This window comes from Acromyrmex echinatior, chromosome 2 (assembly GCF_024713525.1).
Source record: "Acromyrmex echinatior isolate Ae372 chromosome 2, ASM2471352v2, whole genome shotgun sequence".
Classification (NCBI taxonomy): Eukaryota; Metazoa; Arthropoda; class Insecta; order Hymenoptera; family Formicidae; genus Acromyrmex; species Acromyrmex echinatior.
This window is the reverse complement of record NC_141853.1, coordinates 21809255-21830982: the sequence shown is the minus strand read 5'-3', so window position 1 is coordinate 21830982 and position 21728 is coordinate 21809255. Positions and strand designations below refer to the sequence as shown.

Genomic DNA, 21728 nt, shown 5'->3' with positions numbered 1-21728 from the left:
ATATATAAAGTTTTTTTTATAATAATACATAATAAATACAAATCGATGAAGTATTATTAAATGATTAAATATGGATTCCCTTTTACGAAATGTTTGACTTAATTCATTAATTATATTAATTTTTAAATAAAATTTTAATCGCAAATTTTATTAGAAAAATATGTATTATAACTTAAAAGTATGGAATATAAAGTTATTATTATTTCAGCAAATTGTTTCAACTATAATAAATATTATAATTAAAGATTTTCCGCATCATTAATTATCAATGAAAACGTCCTTTTGATGAGTAAAGTTATCGGAGTTATAACATTTTCCCATCAATTTTCTTCTAGTCCATTAATAAAGCGCAGGAAATGTACAACGAAAATTTAACAGACTGATCTTTTTGTAACCGTATCTTTGAGTACGATCAATGAGCAGAACGAGGAAGCAGAATTCGCTCTTCTGATAGGTTTTAGTTGAATTTATAGCCATTCAGAACACAAAAGCATCGGCGAATTATATCTCTCGGCGCCGGAAGCGCGGAGTTGACGAGCCTTCTTGATATATACGCATGTACTCGAGTATACCTATAGATGAAAAAGAGCGAAGCTTGATGCGATCTAGCGAGAAAAATCGCCATCGGTCCCTTCGAGTTTTAATCTGTCCTCGAGAAGAGAAAATGAGAGACAGAAATGGAGAGAGAGAGTGAGAGGTCATCCCAAATATTTTACCAATTCTCTATGAGAATTCATTCCGCACCAGCTTGCTGACAGTACGATTATTTCTTCGAGAGGAATTCAATTATTCTTTTTGTCTGTGTAAGCTTTAAAGTTATCGGAAAATCGAGAAAGGCGGATAATATTTCAGCGCAGAACAAATCGGCAACCGGAAATTCGAAAACTAACGAATTTATTGAATTAAGGAAGCTCTCCCAATGCCGATATGTTATCGTGTTATGGATATAGATAAAAATTACTGAAAAAAAGTGGAAACTTTAAATAAAAAACACAATAAAAATCAGTTTTTTATTCCGGACCTAAAAATTCTTTTTACTCAAATATTTTCTTTGAATATTTGACATTGTATTATTACTCTAGAATTCATATTTATATTATCAAAAAAATCATCATACTCTAGAATTCATATTTAAAAAATTTCCTTGTAAAGATAGTTATAAATAATCAAAATATAGTATTGTACAATGACTTGTGAGAGACAAGTGATGAATATTTATTTATTGTTAGATCTAGTTTCGAATTAGCGTTATCAATGCATTAGACACTACAATGCATAGACCTTTATCGATATTTAAAGTTACGATTTAAAGGACTAAAGATAAATAAATATCGAAATATAACATAGATATTAAACGTTTTAACGATGAATACGAAAAAATGAATTCTACATCATTTTTCAGGATTTTTATAAAAAATAGTTTTCTATCGTAAAAAGTCAGTTTTTTACTCGTTTTTTATTTCGCAGTTAAAAAAACATGTTTTTTTCATCTCTGATCGTAGATAATCGTAATAGCTTAATTGCGATATCAATAAATAATTAAAATAAAGCTTTTCTTTTTCTCCAAAAAATATTCCATAATAATTAATAATTAATAAATTCCAAAATAATATTTAATCTTATTAATTATAGCAATGTAAATGAAAACTCTTATTATCGTTTTTTTAACTGTAATTTTAACTTTTAACTTTTAATCGTTTTTACATAGATCTCGATAAATTTCAACATTATCCTCTCATTACTCCATTTAATTAATTCATTTTTATATGAAGGGCTGAGAGAATTTCAAAATTTAATCCCTTAGTGATATCCATGAAGTAGGTATATATGACAATATTAATATCTAACGTTATACATGGTAATAGTAATATCTTCATGTGCACTACACACACGCGTATAAAAATATTAAATTATCTGGTTGCATTGAGTTGCATTTATAGTGCACCATTCCTATTTTTTTATTGGAAAGAGTACGCTCTCCGAATTTTATCGAATTACGGCTGGAACGTTTAAACGGCCGCGATATGAAAGAACAAGCGATTTCCTGAGCGTATCTTCCTCTCTTCATGCATTTTTTTTCAGATGCACAAAACTAAATATTCTCTTTTTCTCTTTTATTTTTTTACGCACGAATACGCCCATGAAAAAGAACTCGAACAAAACGAAGTTTCAGATTTTTCTCGATGGCTTCACGGTTTTCTCCACGACACAACACCTAGAATATCTCGTTTCGTTCCGTTGGAGAAACGATCAATTCAACAGACTTCAACAGCATCATTTGGAATTTGGATGATCGTATAAATGCAGGGAGTAATCGATATACACGCGTCGCCGCGTTTAACGCAATGGAATCAATCGGCCAATAACGGAATTTACATCGGTTAGATCCCGGGGAAGGAAGGGTGTATGAGCTAACGGGGGGGGGGGGGGAGGGATGAAACCATTTCTCCCCCTCTCGTTGCACAACATAACGCGATGTAATCTGGTATCGCGCGATGGATGCGAGGCCGCCGGTCCATGCACCCATTTGTGCCGGCACCGTGGATTTGGATGAATCGATATCTCTACGACTCGACTCTCTCCCTCTGGCACTCTGGTCGTTACTCTCCCTCTCGCATCCAGTCGCCTCGGTGCGCCGATAATCCAAATCCCTGCTCCGCTTCGTCACTTCGTCTGCGTTGTCTCCCTTCAGCGGTAACGGCCAGACTATCGGAGCCACGGCGCCGGCTAGTCTAGTCAAATAAAAGTTAGAAGTCTAGCCCCTGCCGAATTGTGAGCGGATGCCTACCCGATCAACTATATACCCAAGGGTTTGCTGACGATGTTATTACAATGTCGACATTTTGCCTTCTGTATTCGAGTATTTCCAGCGTTTGCAGTCCACTCTCGACAATAGCCGCATGCAACACCGATGAAAACTGTAGAAGCAAAGCTGTAAAAGCAAAAGCACTGGTGAGATCAAAAAGATATCAGATAAAAGTCATAAAAAGCTTTTATAGTAATGGGCACTTGAATTTTTCTTTTGAACGTTAAACAATACAATTATACAAAGCTTTGAATTACTATGGATATTATAGGAAATTCTGGAAGTTCTAGAAAATGTGAACGATTTTAGAAAATTTTAAATGTCTTGAAACTCTTGAAGCATTCAAATGTCTAGAAAATGTTTTCTCAGAAGTAGTTGAGTATTTGAAGTATTTAAGATTCTTAAAAATAAAATTATCTGTGTCTTTATATAAAATAGTGTCAAATATAGCTTTATAAAAAAAATGTATGTGTGCAAAATAAAGTTTTGTAAAGAAAAAAAATTTTTTTTAAGAAACAAATTTTTAAGAAAAAATTCATTTTTTAAATATTCCAGACATCAAATGTTATAAAAGAAAAATATATTTGAATATATTCAAGATTTACTTGATTTTGCATTTCATGATGAAAAGTTTGGTTACCAATAATATTTGATCTACTATATATTTGAAGCAAATTGATATATTTGATCTACTACATATTTGAAGCAAATTGATATCTGAATCTCGTTATTATTGATGGATAGAAACTTTTTTTTTCTAAAAAAAAAAAAAAAAAAAAAGATTTACACAATACACGGGTTAACTATCAATTAGACGTTTGTCTATTAATAATACTGTTGGAAAAGTGCTATATCTCAAACATGTCATCTGTACGTACTTGTATTTATATAAGGTATTTAATAAAAGAAGATTTAACTAGATCCTCAAAATTCCACATTGAAATTTCTCCGATGTTATTAAAACGACGCTGTAATACGTAATCTAGGTTGTCTGTATACTGTGCCTTTTAAAATGCGCCGAGGCTCCTAGCGACAGTATCCCTGCTTCAGGTCTATTTGTCGCGCGGCGAACATTTATTTCTCCCTCTCAGCTTTGTAAATCTTACTCAAGAGCGAATCGTCCCTCTTCGGTCTTTGCACTGCTTTCTGCGCCGATCTCTCGCTTTTCATTTTATCTACCGTCTCTATCTATTTATTCCGACGTTTTTTTGACACCTCTCTTAGCCAAGAAACCCTCGGCTTTGTAACGAGATTTATTGCTCTCGATCAATCATCTATGCTGAGATTGTCTCTTAGGCGTGAGCAATGTCCAATTATGAGAAAGTTAATTTTTCATATAGAGATAATAATCTCGAGCGTTATTCCAATTTTCAAAGATGTAATAGATTGCCTTTTTCTGTGTTAAAAATTGAAAGTGTATTACTATCTTCAAAAAAAAATATGTACTTAAAAATTAATACAAAAATGTTTATTTTGACATTTTTACATGTCTCAGAAAGTCCACTATACGTCTTTAAAATTAACATTTTATTTTTTACAGTGTATATCTATGTATTGAATATAAACAATTTATATATTTTGTGAAATATTTCAAGTTCGTTCTTACTAATATTACATCTATTCAAGTGAAAGTTCTTGAGAGCTCTGTAACTTTTCTTGTAACATTTTTAATTTTTAACTTTTGTTGCCGATATATGTATCTAGCGACCTTGTCGATGACATATATCAGTTCGTTACAGTTGGAGAGTTGGTCGAGAAAAGAACGCATTTATACACCGCGTGTCCAAGATCGAGTCGAATGTCGGTCGGAAAAATAAAGAAACACTCCAAGAAGTTCTGTTGCCTTCGTGATTTACAAGAGCCATATGGACATAATAGACTACAGCTTAATAGAACGCGAAATTTTAGTCGTACAGAAATGACCTAGATTTGTGTTTTTACAATATATTCTACGCTACGCTACAGCAATATTAATATTTTTCGCTTCAAATCGACGGATGCCGTGGTTATTCACTTTGGTTGGCAGCTAATATTCGAGATTGTTAGGAAATTTCGGATGTTTACATAATTTGGGAAATCGTGCACGTGAAATACGAGAATTCCGTTATATTCCGATAGCTGTATAAACGAGATTCTATCGATACGTTCATTTCTGATATTTATTAGTTGACGTCTGAAATTTATGATCGAAATTCTATAATTTGGATATATTTAAAGACTTCATTAGTACGAGTGTTAATTAGAATGTATGTAGTCTGTTAAAGTAAATCTGTAATAGTATTGCACAAGAAAACGCGTGACATTTAGAAAGATTTTTTTTATCAAGTCAAACAACGATATGAAAAAATAGATTATATTTATGAATTATGTAATTGATCGTTAAATAGTTTGTTACTTCTTAAGTTACTTTACGTTCCATAACTATCGGAGTAAAAGACATAACGTAAAGACGTATAATGGATTTTCTGGGACATGTAAAAATGTCAAAATAAACATTTTTGTATTGTAATTTTAATATTTTTCCACGTCTCAGAAAGTCCACTATATGTCTTTGTATGTTGATTATAAAATATCAGAAATGACAATGTTAAATAACATATTTTTTTTTTCCGATTGACTCTCGATGTTGTCATGGAGAATGAAAAACTTTCAGTCTTGCCGATGATAGACCCTTATCATCGGCTATTTGTAAGTGACCAATCTCATCAGAGACCTTCAATAAGGAATCAGCAACGATTGTTCACACACACACACACACACATCTTGACGACAATTGAAGAATTTTGAGCATAACAAGAATATTATAAATGGAGTACTCGAAATTCTCGAAATTTTCGGAAAGAAATATCGTGATATCTTGATAAACTTATTCGCAATTTTACCATATTATCTATATAGCTGATATTATCTCGGCTGCTTAAATCGAGCGCGCGAAGGATTATCTTCGGTGCGTTGTTAAGTCTCATTAAGAATACATGAACGTTACTCAATTATGTTCATCAGAGAATGTAACAGAGGATGTAACACTTTTAGTAATAGAAATGACGCTCCGCTTGCTTAATATAATTTTTATGAGTATTTCAATGTTGCACATAAAAAATAATGTCTTTTTTTTTATTCTGACATTTATAAATAATTATACTGGCTTTCATATTTTTTATAACATGACGACATTCCGTTTATTACGCCTAATTTAAATTTAACTTGCAGCGATCCTTTTAATTAAGTCATTTATTCAATTGTTGCCCTTGAGATTTCCCAAGTTATTCTTCTCTCTTTTGTCCCGAGAATGACTCATTATGGAGATTGAAAAGCAGAATATCTTGCTGCATTTGTACGAGAGAAACGTAACATCAAAATGATAGAAACATAGAAACAAAGCAATTGTCGAGAGAAAAAAACTAAATAATTATGATATTATATCTATGAAAAAGAAGCTTAGGAGAGAGATTACAAAGGAGAATTTATTCTTCAAACGTTCTTTCATCCCTTTCAATATGACGACGTTAATCGTGAAGCAATCATTCTCATTTTCTATTAGTAGAAGTACGATTGAACAGAGGAATCGAACGCAAATATTAAAGTAGCCTATGAAAAGAATTCGGAAAAATATGCTGATGCAATCAATTTACAAACACTGAAAGTGAGAAAGGAATTTAAAAAACAAAATTTTTTTTTAATATACTTCACATCACCAATAAAAGAAATCGAAACATTCGTTTGTATGTTTTACAAAAATACAGAACGTTTCAAGAGTAAACACTTTTCCTCGTAAAAAAAAGTTTCTGCAGAGAGTGCATCTTACGATCTTTATGTAGTATATATCTATAGCCTACAGGACATTTTCTTCAATCTCACATGAAAGAAATTGCTAAAGAGAATTGCTAAGAGAATTGCTATTATCCTACATTTCTTAAATTTTGTGAAGTAGATATGCAAATGGACAGTATTTTTTATCTTTTTTATCTATTAATTTTTTCGTCGATTTGTTAATTTTATTTTACTCTATCTTATTTCTATAGGATTTTAGTGAAATTAATTCTTGGAAGGATTGTTTGCGAGACTCTTAGTCTCACGATGTTCTTGTTATAAAGAGAAATTTAAAATTTAGAATTGACTTCAAAAGATAAATGGAAAGTAGCGTAGTAGATCTGAGACACCCTGTGTACTACAAGCCGCCGTTACTTCGGCAGGCATTTTACCTCTCTCTAAAAGGACAGTCGAGCGAAACCGTCTGCGAGCGAGGTAAACCCAATGAGTGAAAGAAATTGTCGCGAACGTTATTGTTGGCGGAGAGAAGCGAAACGGCAGGGCGTGTAGTAGTCGCGATGAAGCGAATAGAGGCGCAAACTCGCTTTCGACCGAGAGAGGAAAAGAAGGAAGAGAGAGAGAGAAAGAGAGAGAGAGAGAGAGAGAGAGAGAGAGAGAGAGAGAGAGAAAGAGGGGGAAAGAGAGGGAAGGAGGGAGAAGAGAGAGAGAGAGAGAGAGAGAGGAAATCGTGCCCGTGCGCGAGTCCTGGGTGGTAAAACGGGAAGGCGAAGAGGGTGCTAGAGGACCTGGAAGGGTGCCTAGGATGCGATGCGGTGGGGGTGGATCGGGATTGGCTTTTCGCGAACGTGAAATTCAGTAGTACTCTACCACCCACGCACGTAGTACGCACGTTCGCTCCACGTGTGCTCTAGAAGTTATCCCCGTTCTTCACATCTAGCACCGCGTGCCAACAACGAGCGAGTTTCTCCCGGACGAAGATTCCTCTTGGTGACGGAGCAATTTGTAAGTACATCCAGCTGGGAGTATTCGTACCTGTTATAACTCGAGGATAGAAAAGACTGTCAAACTGTCGAAGATCTCGAAGATAAATAACCGATGAAATGTTCTAACTGTAATAACTGTTAATCTGTAATATCATAACGATTATCAGAGATATCACGTAACGAGAAGACGGAGCGAACGACTTGCGTTTGTATAATATTTGCTGGTGTCATCGTTGTGACGTGAAACGAATGAATTCCCTGTCAAGCAAAGCACACTATCCACGAGGATAAGCGAGAGCAGAACCGGGTGAATGCCACGAGGCTCAGCGAAACAGAAATTTCTAATATCGAGAAAGAAATGAACCGACAACAACGTAATCTTCCATTTCGCATATTGAATACGTGACTTTCCGTCTCGACGATTTATTTTATTAATTCTCTATCGTACATAACGGAGATGAAATCAAAACTCCAATGTCGTAATAAAAATATTCAAAATGATAAATTTATACTACACGAGGCAGAGAATTTCTCGCGTTGACAATGCCAGGATCATAGATTTCGTAGGACGCGACGGATGCAGATTGCCCTGAAAAAATCAAGAAGAGATCGAGGACTATAATCGTCCACGGTGTAAGGTGAGTTTTGAAAGAAATAAATTAATATTGCATAGAAACAAATAATTAAATTCTTTTATTTTCGATTAAAATCTGTATTGGTTTTTAATAAAATAAGAATTATCGAATTTTCGATAAACTGTACTGAGAGATAGATATAATATTAATTATGTCAGTTAGTAACTATTTAAAAAATATTTTGTATATGGTATAATACATACACAGTGTTTTCTAATTTAATAATCATTATTTCGTATACAAATATTGTTTATATGCATATTTAAAAATAATTACATATAAGTTTTTATTATACATATATATATATATATATATATATATATATATATATACATTACAAATTAGAAAAAAGAAAAATATAATATGTAATTGGAACATATTATAAATCTGTAAAATTGTCTTCAAAATTTCTTATTATTATAATTTCTCATTTTTCATTAGTTTGTTTAATTTATTTAACTAAAAATGTATAATTTTATTGTTTTGTACAATAATTTTTTCTAAATATATTAGATACAAAATACATAAATCATATACGCATTCTAAATAAAATCATCCCATTAAAAATTTTTTAAATTTTATAATAATAGATATTTTGCTTAATTATTAAATGTAATAATATATATATATTTTTTTAACAATAATTACATTATAGTATTGTCGTTATTACTTTTCTATTATTTTTCCGTTTTTCTGATAAATTGTATCTAAATGTTAATATATATAACATTAAGGTATTATAATATATGACAATAAGAGAATGACAACAAATAAGAAATGAAATAGAGTAATTACTATATTTGTAATTTTAAACACTATAATAGCATTACAATTTCAATTAATGATAAAGGATGTCAAAAGATATTTTGAGTACGATTAAAAATAAGATTTTATTTTTTTGCATAAAATATACAACAGAAATGTTTATTACATTCCAATTTCTATTTTAAATTATATATATTAAAAAAGGTTATCAAAACTTAGTAGGAATATTGAGATAAAATTCTTCATTAACGTCTGAATCTTAAAGTCCCAATTTTCTATATAATTTTAAATATTTCATACAATTTGATACATTCATTTATTGATTTATACTACACAATATTTATACACATATTTTTACTTGTTCAATATTGTTATAGTTTTAAAATTGACGACGTTTAAATAATCAAAGGTACGGATATGAGAAAAGGTTCATTTTTCTCGCTTTCTGTCTCTCTCTCTCTCTCTCTTAAAAACATGAGTTATTGAAGCTTTAGCTGAATAATGGTTCATTAATTGACTCAAGTATTATAAGTGTTTAAGTAAAAATACTACGAAAAATATCGAATATCCGGATTTTATATTTAGTACTTTATTTTTATTATTTTATTATAATTAAAATATGTTAAACAAATATGAAAATTTTAGGAAAAATGTTTTATTGTGCTTTCTATAATTTTTAAAGATTGGTTTAAAAAGATAAATTGAAAATAATTTTATGCTGTTCTTGTTATTACGATTTTGTCGCCACTCTCTCCTTTCTCTTATTCCATAGCATATTTTATATTACATAATTTGTATAGTTTGCTTTATAATATTTTTTCCATTCATTATCGATAATGATTCATTTTTTCAATCGAATTTTCTTTCATTATTACTTCTATATTAAGCAAAAATAATCTGCTTAACATCGTAACTCTCAAATAAAAGCATAATTTACCATATTTTCGTGGTAATATATTGCGCAAAATGAAAATGTAAGGAGCATGAAATAGATATTATCTACGTCTTGCTTTCATCTTTCATCTTTTTTGGGAAGCTCTTCTGACACAATTATATGAAATAGGAGACTTTACTTTCAATTATAAATTCAACATGTAGTAAATTGTTATTACAGGAAATTACAATTCACAGAAATGCATTTCGTAGTTTGATAATAAATAAATAAGAATTTATGATAAACTTTCTAGTAAATTGCATCATTTGATTTGAGATGTATACAGCTTTGGTCACAAACATCTTCGGATGAAAGGAAATTTCTTACGCGTGTATCAGCTGCAGGTAGATTCGATTTTGCAAGTAACTAGATAACGTTTGCGGTTCTCGACATTGCTTGAGTGTTCGTCTTCATTAAATGCAAAAGCGTTAATTGAATATTCCTCTCAAGAAACGAGATACCTTTATCTCATAAAGTGGAATATAGAAAAAGTACCGCATGACATTTGCAATTAAAGTTTTATAAATATTGTAACTTTTTTAAAATATAAAATCGAAAATTGTGCAAGAATGACGTGAATTATGATTAAGTAATATATTAAATACTTTATACATTTATTAACTTCCGTACTTATTTAGTTAGAATATTACCCAGCAAAGTGATGTTATTTGTAATCATTTCGACATCAAAATAACATTAAGTGATGTCATTTTGACTTCAATTAACACTTGATAAATAAACTTGCTATCTTAGTAATTATTCAGAAATTGAATTACTGAATACTTATGACAGAATGAAAAATAATTTAAAAAAAAAAGAAAGGTAGTTACGTTGATAAACTGTAATATAATTTTAATTATTTGAATTTAATTATTTTATAATATTTAATAGTTTTGATGATTTTAATATTTATTTCAAATATTGCAATAATGTGATGTAATCCTGTATGTAATCTGTGCATCGACACGATGTAATTTTGTAGGATAACACGATGGATTTTCGATGTCTTTCTCATGTGTTTTTCTTATAACGATTTAAGAAAAAGTGTCGATTGCCTTGGATGGATAAAAATGGGCGGAAGATCAAAGATTGAACGCGGTCGTCCATGTGATAAAAGCCAAAGTCATAAAACTTTTCCCAAAGTAGAACTTGTACAAACTACTATGATTATTGTATTTCGATTTATATCATTTTATGCTATTTTTCACTGTTACTCGCGCTTTATTTTTCATTTATTATAATATCACACAGTAATTTAAAATATTAGAACTTTTGAAATTATCAATATTTATACAATATTTTAACTTTATCAAATACAACTATTAATATAATTTTATCAGAATAAACATTATATGACGTATTATTATTATTCTGTAATATGGCAGTATAAAAAAGAATAATTCGCAGGACATACGCGAATTGTACTATACACTTACACAGATACACTTTACGAGATTTAGTAGAAACGAAATGTAGTCGAGAAGAATCATTGGATCTCTTTTTTATTCCTGTATTAGACTGCACTAGAACTTTTTTCTTATTTTAACCAAATATCAACATATACTATTTTATTTTAAATTTCAAAAGTGTACCTAGTTTAGTTTAAAAAAAACTTATTAATTGAGAAACAATATATTTGTTTGTGTATCGTTTATTTATAATTTATTTTTTTGAAAAAGCTATATGAGTGAGATGTTTAGTCTCGTTCAACAAGGTAATCTCCTTTGTACGTATATTATATATCGTTGCAAGGGAAACGCAATTACGCTTGTAACGTACCAGAGTTTTTGTCGAAAGGATGACACATTGGAATTCATTGATTTTTTTTTCTCACATCGTGAAAAAAGTATCGATCGCGAAGGATGAAAGACTATTTGACAAGACGCAATGATACGAAAGTTGGATATTATCACTTTAAGGAAAAACTTCTTTTCATAGAATAAAAATAACAAACTTTTTATTTTTCTTTTTTTTTTTAATAATTCAGATATCTCATAAATATACTTTTTCATAAAACATATGTACATGTTTTTATTAAAATTTATTTGCTGTTGACACTATAAATGTCTTTTTTAATGTATTAACACATAACATTTTTTTAGAAGCAGTAATTCGTGCGAATCGTAAAATACTCCGGATTGATTTATTTTTCCATAAAATATCTGTACTATTATATTATGTATCAACACACACATTAATAATGAATATTACATTATTTCAATTGAGTTTTTCTTTATTATTTTTTCCACATTAAGAAATAATAATCGGTTTAACATCTCTCTCAAATGAAAATTTGATTTATTATATTTTCGTGATAATAGCAGCAAATGATGTTACTGCTCAGTCTTATAATAAATTGCTTCTAATAATATGTTATTAAGTATACGAGAAATCGATGTAAAAATTAAGTTATCATGTTATTAAATATAGCATTTGCTTATTAATAACGTGCCATGCATAAAAGACACCACTTTTGCTGAAAGTAAAGCCATGAAGCAGTTACTTTCACGGAATCATTTGTCTTCGCTGAAACTGTTTCGAGGTTTCACATCGCTTAGGGTAAAATACCAACGTACAGCTTCTCGCAATGGATATTTCTTTCGCTGAAAAGAACACGTAATCGAAAAACGTGGCTCTCGTCTCTCTGCGGTAGGAAAATGTTATCAAGAGAGATTCTGATCGAGAGGAGGAATTAAGTGTTGAGTGCTTGATACGACCTTATTTGATAAAGAGATATTTGATTCTCGGCTGCTTATGTATATTGTGATTTCCGCAACTGGACTTTCATTTCCTTCCTTTTTCTTTCTCTCTCGCTATTCCTCTTTTTTTTTTGCTGGATAATCTATGAACATCCGACGTCAAGTTTCCATCGAGCATGATTTAAGCGAAACGGGTTGTCACACGCGACGTGTCTGATCTACGTATCGTCGCGTATGACCGACAGTCATGTATAAATGCGTTATAAATACTAAAATAACAGATTGATTTATGATCGAGCGTATCATCCTTTTTTTCTTTTGATTTTCGTAACACGTTAGCGCAGTTTATTCTATCTCTAGATAAAATACTTTTTTATTTGCTAACGAATTAAAATTTGCAGTTGGCATTTTTACGATGAACATCTGGCGTGAAATCAATATCTCTACACACTATGTGGTCCGCGATGGTCCGATATGTTTGCGCTAATAATATTCTCAATTCTTATAATTTTTCCTCTATTTATCTCTCTACGTTATTATAATGATTACAGATTTATTTAATACGCCAGTGCAATCATCGTAATTGAATTTATATGGCAATACAAGTGAATCTTTTTATATTTTCTCAATCAGCTTCGTTCTAATTCCTTCGCGAAATACGACGCTGTTACGTTTGTGAAGCTCAGATTGTAAGACGCTTAATTCTTCTTCGCTGCTTGACTCATTCGTTCAATAACTTGGACTCGATCGTTTCGACATTATACGCGATATCTATTATGTGCCATTATCTCCGAATGTGAGCGAAGGCTGAAGGATTTGAGGATTTTCTCGTCCAGCGTTGTATATACACATCCCGTTATATACACAATGCCAGGAAAAAGGATTCTTACATATGTATAGAGAGATTGTACACGAGGAAAGGAGAGAAAGAGAGCTGGAGAGGATAGAAAAGTGGATCTGCGAGAAAAGGAGGAATGGCTGATGACAAAAGCGAGAGATTTTGCAGGCATGAAGGCGAACGCTCGATATGTCGGATTTTACACATGTACACGCGCTTACGCGCGTCGTATCGGTCATACAGGCACAGACTGAATCCCAACAGCTGAATGAATTTTGAATGCGGCTAAATACGGCAGCGATATATCTACGAGATCGATAACGGCGTGTTTTCACGAGGAATGGACAAGCGTATAAACGGATATGTAGATAGCTATCGGACGTTCGAAATTTCCGTCACTGATGCTAGTTCGTTCGGCCGGTGGAGCTAGTAGAGCTTTACCGGTCGCTTCGATGACTCCTCCTGGATAAATTCGCAATAAAACCGAGGAATCACCGTGGTATTTTGAGTTTTGGAAACTTATTTTATATTTGAGGCCATTAAAAGCGTGTCTGAAACACGAATGAAATTTAAAAATGGAATATTTAAAAAACGGTGATTATATAAATATGACTATGATAAAAACGGTGAACAGTTACGTTGACAGAAGATCATCAGAATTAGGAATATATTTGTCTTTCTCTTGTATACACGTCATTTTGAGTGTATTCATAGTGTACCGATTGGAGCGTATCGCAAGCTATTTGTTTCCATTGCAGGCTGCTTGATCCGTTTGTAAGCGTTTACACGAAGCTTACAAGCGCTTCATCAAGAGTATCTCTATCTATTGAAAATGGGACGCTGATCTGCATATTCGACTACACAAGGAAAATCTAGAATATATATGTTACTCCAGAATATGGAAAATAAACGCGTAACATTATTCTCTTGTGAAGAAAATAAGCGATTCTTCTTTAATATAATACGAATATTATTTCTCACTGTTTCGAATATTTAGCCATAAATGAAGAATGTATTAAAATGGAATTAACAAAAAGTTTTAAAAGTAACAAAAGAGGTTTTTCATTAATTTAATTTTGATGAGATTTTATTTTTAATGATGTCATAGTTTGAAAAGTATTCTGTTCTCTCTCTCTCTCTCTCTCTCTCTCTCTCTCTCTCTCTCTCTTGTTTGAGCTGAGAAAATGCAACAATGCTTTTCATAAAAATTGACTAAACTTTATAAGGAAATAACGCTTTATATCCACTTTTTTCCTCGGTTTAAAATATATATCCTACACTTAAAAAAGTTTAAGTAACTTTATTTAATGATCTTCTCAAAAGATCTACTCGAAAGTTTTGATTGGCGTATTCACAGTTGATTAAATATGATTAAATACGAGTTTCAAAAATAAACGCCATTTTTGAGGTGTTACATTTTAACGATAACTCGTTCGTGACGAAGAAAAAGAGAAACCCTACATAGAGAAACTCGGAGAAAACTCGAGGGCTCTTCTACCGGGGAGGGTCTCAGAATACCTCGAGATACCCCAATTATCAGACAATAAAATCTCTAAGTTTTCTTGAAAATTCTCTCTCTTTTGGCGTTTATCAAGCAGATATGCATGTCTATATAACATTTTTATAATTTGAGAATTAAAACTTTTATCCTATTTTTTATTTATATATAAATGTTTTATTTAGGATTATTAATATATTATATATTATATATTATTAATATATTAAAAGACGACAGAGAAGTTTATATAAACATACGAACTTATTCTCTATGTTCTCTTGTTTATTTTTGATAAACTAATATAGAAGTAAGTTTGAACATCGTCCGCATTTTAATTTTATATTATATGTCACATAATATTGAAAAATTAAACACACACATGCACGCTCTTTCTTTATTTTTTCTTCTTTCTTTTTTTTTCCTCTCTTTAAAAATGTTTTTATTTTTTTTAGAAGTATAATATAAATTTTATAGAATATTACAAAATTTTTAATACATTATTTAATACATATTTTTAATTATAATACTTTTTTAAATTCTATTTTTTTACAAATTTAGACAACGATAAATTATACAATTTTTTAAAAGTGTCTTCGGAGAAGATTGCAGATGAACGTGTTGTTCTATTATACCAGTGAATTAATTGAGTTTGCGAAAATCGGAGAGAAGCTTTGCACAATATTGTCAACGATATAAATTGATTCAATCTACAAGATGCGAAGAAACGGTACTAAGGTGGCTTCTATTGTGCAGTATGATTGTCCTGTTTCTGGACACGTTTTTCTCTGATTCAATATTATATTCTTACATTTATACAATATCACTCAAGAATTTTTATACAAAATATTTGAAACTGTCTCCTGTTCCTTTATTTGCGTTTTCTTTCATTAATGTAGATCAAACTTGTGAGATATTCTCGTATCTTTTGAATTATAAGTAATTGAATGTAAGAGGCTTTTCGCAAATTGAGTCTTAGGGCTGTATTAGCTTGACAGAAACAAAACTTTAATTTTCAATTATTACTAAGTAGATTTTATTTCGACAAGTTAATTAATTTAACTTAACCACAATTTAACAAAGACACTTAACTTTAATGTTAAAAAATGATATACTCAAGAAAGAGATTGAATGTTAATTAAATTCTTTTTTATGAAAGATCTTTCTCAAATGCACGGATGAATTTGTGAATCAAAAAAGTAATAATAATCTGGCGACACTTTGCATATTTATCTTTAATCTAAATGCTCAATTAAATCACAATGAGCGTTTTAGCCCTTATCTTTATAATGCAAAATTGTGGGCGTTTCATTGGCATTCAAATAATTATGTAGATATATGCAGAAGATGATACATATACATATTTTGCATTTATGCTACTCATGATGGCGTTTATCATCCCATCCTCTTCTCTTAATACAGTAATAAACGTTGATGTGTAAGGTAATTTAATTTTAATATATTCTATAATAATAATTAATAATAATAATGGAAGAACGCATTAAATTATGTATTATCGAATAATTTAAATTTTCATATAATTGTGCATTTTCTTGTGCATCATCTTAGTATAAAATGACTTCTGTAAGAATATAAATTTTGAGAATAAATTAGTTATATGAATTCAATATATGCATATACAGGGTATTAAAAAAAACCTTACTTAAAAAATTATTACTTAATATATCTCTCTATGTATCACATAGACACATGCGAAGATTTAACTCAGTGTTTACAAACCGCATTATAAATGTTCTTATTCAATTTCCATACATACTTTAGTGTAAAATTTCTCCGGGAATAAATAAGTTGTCATCAATCGGCGATTACAATTGGATAGGAATTATGAAGGATCATCTCATTGGACCTGTAATTCTTTCAAATAAACTATTATCAGATGCTACTTATCTATTTTTCCTCGTCGTATGCCATAAGTCAGTTATGATACAAGCATACAAAGTTGTTTATATATCAGAACCGGTTGATTCTGTGATCTATGTTCACTTAGATTTTTTAATTGTATGGTGTGGATATACTATCTACCATATAAATGCTGAATAATTTTTCTAACACCCTGTATACATAAATTGTTCATGCCATTATCTTATCAGTGTATTAAAAATATGGAAAATACATGTAAATCGACAGATATGCCGCTATCGGATACATTTTATAAATCGATAAAGGAATTACCTCTATAGTAGGTCACGCGCACAAGACGAGGAAGGCATGTAAGAGGGATGTGAATTAAATGGAGATACGTTAGAGAGAGGATTTCTAATTAGACCAACTGTCCCTTTAAGTGAGATTTACTGTGAATACTATGTATTAATTGACTGCTACCAATGCTGATTAAATGAATTGTTTGGCAATTCGCTATTGTCGAAGGATTGCCTTTGACGGAAATGATAAGGCGCATGTATGCTACATTCCACATATGTGTCCTTGTGATACTATATTTTTACTCGCAGATCATTCAATTATTCGTGTTATAACCGGACACGATGGTAATTTCATCGAAATGTAAATACAATTAAACATTAAACATGGACATTCGTCTCTTCATTGATAGCGTACAATTAAATTTACAAGAACGATAGCATATCGCTTCACTTTCGAAAGCACAGAACGGTGTTATCGGTTATTTGATATTAAATAGATAGAGAATTTATGTTTTCATTTGATATTCAATATTGCACGTGCCACATTTATTGCAAATTATAGAATTTTGATGAAAAATTGAAATACATTGTAATAGTCGAAATTTAATTATATTTTATATAAGTCTTTACAAACTAATTCGTAAAGATATGAGAAGAGAAAGTGGAGTATATCAATTCTGTTTTTCTGAGCAGTGACAGTGGAATCATTTTCTCATTTTTTTTTCAAGAAAATAATTTTTCAAGATATATATTTCACCTTTTCTTAAGAAAAAAAAATAATTCCAGAAACAGTTCCACGCACACGATATTCAAATTTCAGTATTCGATATCTCTCTCGTAGCAACTAAATTAAAATCTTGTTAAAATAATGTCCTCACCAAATGCAATAAATGTGCCAACAATTGATAGCGATAAATAGGATCCTATTATTAATTTGCACTTGATTGGGGTTTAATTTGTAAAAGATTATTCATACTCAACCATTTGTAGCATAAAAGTCGTGATACATATAGTGGGGAGAATTTCTGGCTGAAAATGAGCGAACCGATAAATTCTGATCATATTAATCAGAATTCCGGTCATCATAATTGGACATCTTGTTATCTTGACTAGAATTCTGATTGATATGATCAGAATCTACTGGTTGATTCATTTTTAATTAGAAATTATTTTCAATGTATCTCTCAGTGCCAATCAATAAAAGTTGATTCCAAACTTCACAAAGAATAATAATACTATGCGACCATTGAATTTTTAGAGCTTTTTGAAATGTTAAATCTTCAAATAGTGTAAGAAAATTTATTGAAATGTAACTAAATCTTAGTCATCTGATCAAAATTCTAAAGCATCTGGAAGCTCAAAAGTTCAACGAATAGAGAAAACCTACAGAAAGAATAAACGGGAGCGAGTCGAAGAGATGAATACGATGAAACTGATTTTCGAGGCAACGCGCGTTTTCACGCGCAATATCCTTGACTCCACAAGCGGTTGCCAAAGTAGCCGTATAATGAAAAGTGGCTGAGGTGCCTTCGACGATTCTTTTTTTCCTCGTTTACGCAGTCGTACGCAGATGGAAATTACTTTCCAGCCAAAGTTAATTTCATAAAAAGCGAAAAGATACACGGGTAAAACGATCTCTTATGATTAGTCTTTTTTTTCTTTTTCTTTTGGCGCCGCAAAATACAGTAATCCTAAAGATTCATTCTTGAAAATTTAAAATACTTAATATCGTGAAAATTATCTCGATATTTTTGTACAATAAATTTTGAAATACAAACATATTTAAATAGATACATGACAGATTTTTATAATTGTACTTAGATATTATATTTCAATTTGTTAAAAATATGGATAAAAATTGTATATAATTATTTTAAAGCATATAATCTACGTATTTTTTTTTGCATTTACGTAATTTTTGTTGATTTTATTTTGAAAATCAGTAAATAATATATTCGATGCTATTATTTGAAATAAAGAATTTAACTACCTTGTTAACTAAATAATTTAATTTTGCTATTTTTCAATCTAAACATTAAATAACTTTTGCTCTCAATTAATGAGTTATAAAAATTTTTGCAATATAGACAGATATAAATATTATGCATTTGTAAATAATCACTAAAGCTTTTATAAAATCGTGTACTTTTTTCAATTCTTTTTCTTATAATATCTTAAAAAATCTTATAATATCTTAAAAAAATCTATTTTTATATAAGCTCATGTAACAATATATTGGGTAATGAAATATTAACTTAGCCATCTGTAAAATATTACTTTTTTTATCAATAAGTTAATAATAACTATAGAACAATTTCATAAATAACGGCAGAGATTTTTTAAAATTTATAAAATAAAAGTGATCTATTTGTGGTCAACCGCATCGCGTATCTCTTCATTGCAAAAACGAATTCCTATTTACTTTCCGAGCAACGAGATGAGAACCGTGTGATGATGGGCGGTTGAATTTGAAACGGAAATGTGTGTAACAAGAGTGATCCATCGATCCCGGTTGCAGATTGAGGACCGGATAGAGCCGAGTCTCTGAACCAAGTATGAAGGACTTATGTATGTACATTGAGATATACAGACATGAAAGGAAATTGAATAGTGCTTTCACTTGGCACATAGGGAGGTAAAGCCAGAGCTCTGTCATCGTTTACAGATCGACCATTTGGTTAAAGGGCCAATCTAGTCGATCGAAGCAACCACGTGCGCACGATGTCGCATTTATATCGATTTGAAACCGCATATCGCGTAACCGATATGTCGGTGCATGCGATTGGACCCGTTTGTCATACTAAGCAATGACCGTAAATTATGTTGTGCGTATATCTGCACTATATCGACACTTCGAATCAAACAGCGCATAAATATTTTATATCTTGCTACATTTCTAATTGACTAAATTCTTTTATATTTGCTATTCAAATTGAAATTTACTCTCTGAAATCTTTGGCGTGGTATCTAACTCTAAAGAGTGAAAAAAAGTGGTTTAATTGTTCATTTTTAAGAGTAAGATTTCACTTTTAGAGTTAGATTCTACTCCAAAGATTTTAAAGAATAAAATTATAAAATGACAAATTTATTTGAAATAGAATATTAATTTTTATTATATAAAATTCTGCTTTTTACAAATTATATTATCAAGGATTAATTTTTAGATTATGTTTGACAAAAAATTTAATCTAATAAGATTAAGAAAATAGTAAATCGTAGTGAATTACTTAAAAGCATGTAAAACAACATTTTTAAGAAAATTTCTTAAGATATACTGTTATTGAAAATATTCTTATTTGTTAAATAATATTTGTTAGAATATGTGAACAATTTTTTCAATATAGATATTCTATATATGAGAATTATATAATTATTAAGATTATTCAAGATATATAGAATAATATATGGGTGTCATTAAATACGATATTACATTTGTATTTGATAGTATATTATTATTACTGTAAAATATAATAATGTAATATATATTTTTATGCTACAAGCCGCAAAAATCAATATAGATGGAAAGAAGGGACAATAGTAATATAAATTGTACTTAATAATAGTTAAGTATACTTATATGCAGTTGATAATAGAAAATTTTCTTATCAATTTGCGATATACTTGTAATAGAGAGAGCAAGTACAATATATTATAAACCGCATTATTTTTAAATAGTTCATTTTTAATGAAAGAGTATTTAACAAGTAAATTATAAAAATTGTTTTATGCGACCGAAAGGAATGTGGCCAACTTTAATAATATTAAAATGTCAGGTCATAAAAATTAAATCATTATAGTTACAATATTTGAAATATTTGGTTCTATAAAATTTAATCATTCGAATTTTGAGAATAAAATTTTCTATTCGCAATTAAATTATACATTTATGACGTATTATGACATATTAATTATATTATTTTATTCAATCATTTCAACAGCATGAGCGTATTGTAATATTATTGTAGATACAATTTTCTTTTAATCTTTCGAATATTATTTTGTATAATTGTTGATAATTTATTGCATTGCTGTTCTTTCAAAAAGTGCATTTTTGCTTTGCGTGTTGCAGAAAACAACATGTCCGCTACGGAATCGTGCGACGATGATGCGAGCCCGACACGTCGGCCGAGGTAAGAAAGTTTTAACATAATTACGTATTACACGTTAATTATATCTATGCTTTTAAAAAAACTGAAATAGTTTTGTATTTCGTTTTGTATTTCGTTCACGAGAAAGTGAAAAGCATAGTTTAATTCGTTTTACCGTCTCTTTCTCCATTTTGAATTCGGCTTGTGCCACGATAATGAGAGAGCCATAAATTTCGTGGAAAGTATAACTTTTCCGGGCACGTCAGTAATTAATTTAGTGTAAACGCAGCGGGATATTTAATCAGATGGCGAGTTAGCGGTTCGTCTCCTTCTCTCTCTTTCCTTCTCCTAATTAAATAACAACTTGCCATGCATTAATTGTAATAATACGATTGTCCGAGCTTGGTGCGCGAGAACCGCGAGTTGTTACGACGATGATGTATAGGATATACTTTCACTGAAGATACAGACTTCGCAATGGTCATTGTGCGGTAATGAAATGCCGCATTATATTATATCACCAGGAAAATGTGTCGCGGTTATAACATTTCC

General features: G+C 30.4%; 1 protein-coding gene across 4 annotated transcripts in view; it reads left to right on the top strand.

Moving 5' to 3' along the window:
• Nucleotides 1-21728, top strand: part of LOC105153874 (corin serine peptidase) — a 136098-nt gene that overhangs the window by 81716 nt on the left and 32654 nt on the right. Inside the window, exons 1-3 of one of the 4 annotated variants that reach the window (XM_087416833.1) lie at nucleotides 7298-7579; nucleotides 7728-8198; nucleotides 21158-21218. In XM_087416833.1, the coding sequence (XP_087272959.1) occupies nucleotides 21166-21218 (53 nt within the window). In that variant the 5' untranslated portion in view covers nucleotides 7298-7579; nucleotides 7728-8198; nucleotides 21158-21165. Of the gene's footprint in view, nucleotides 1-7296; nucleotides 8199-21157; nucleotides 21219-21728 lie in introns of those variants that run through there. The other 3 variants (XM_087416834.1, XM_011068992.2, XM_087416835.1) reach the window with 3 other exon arrangements.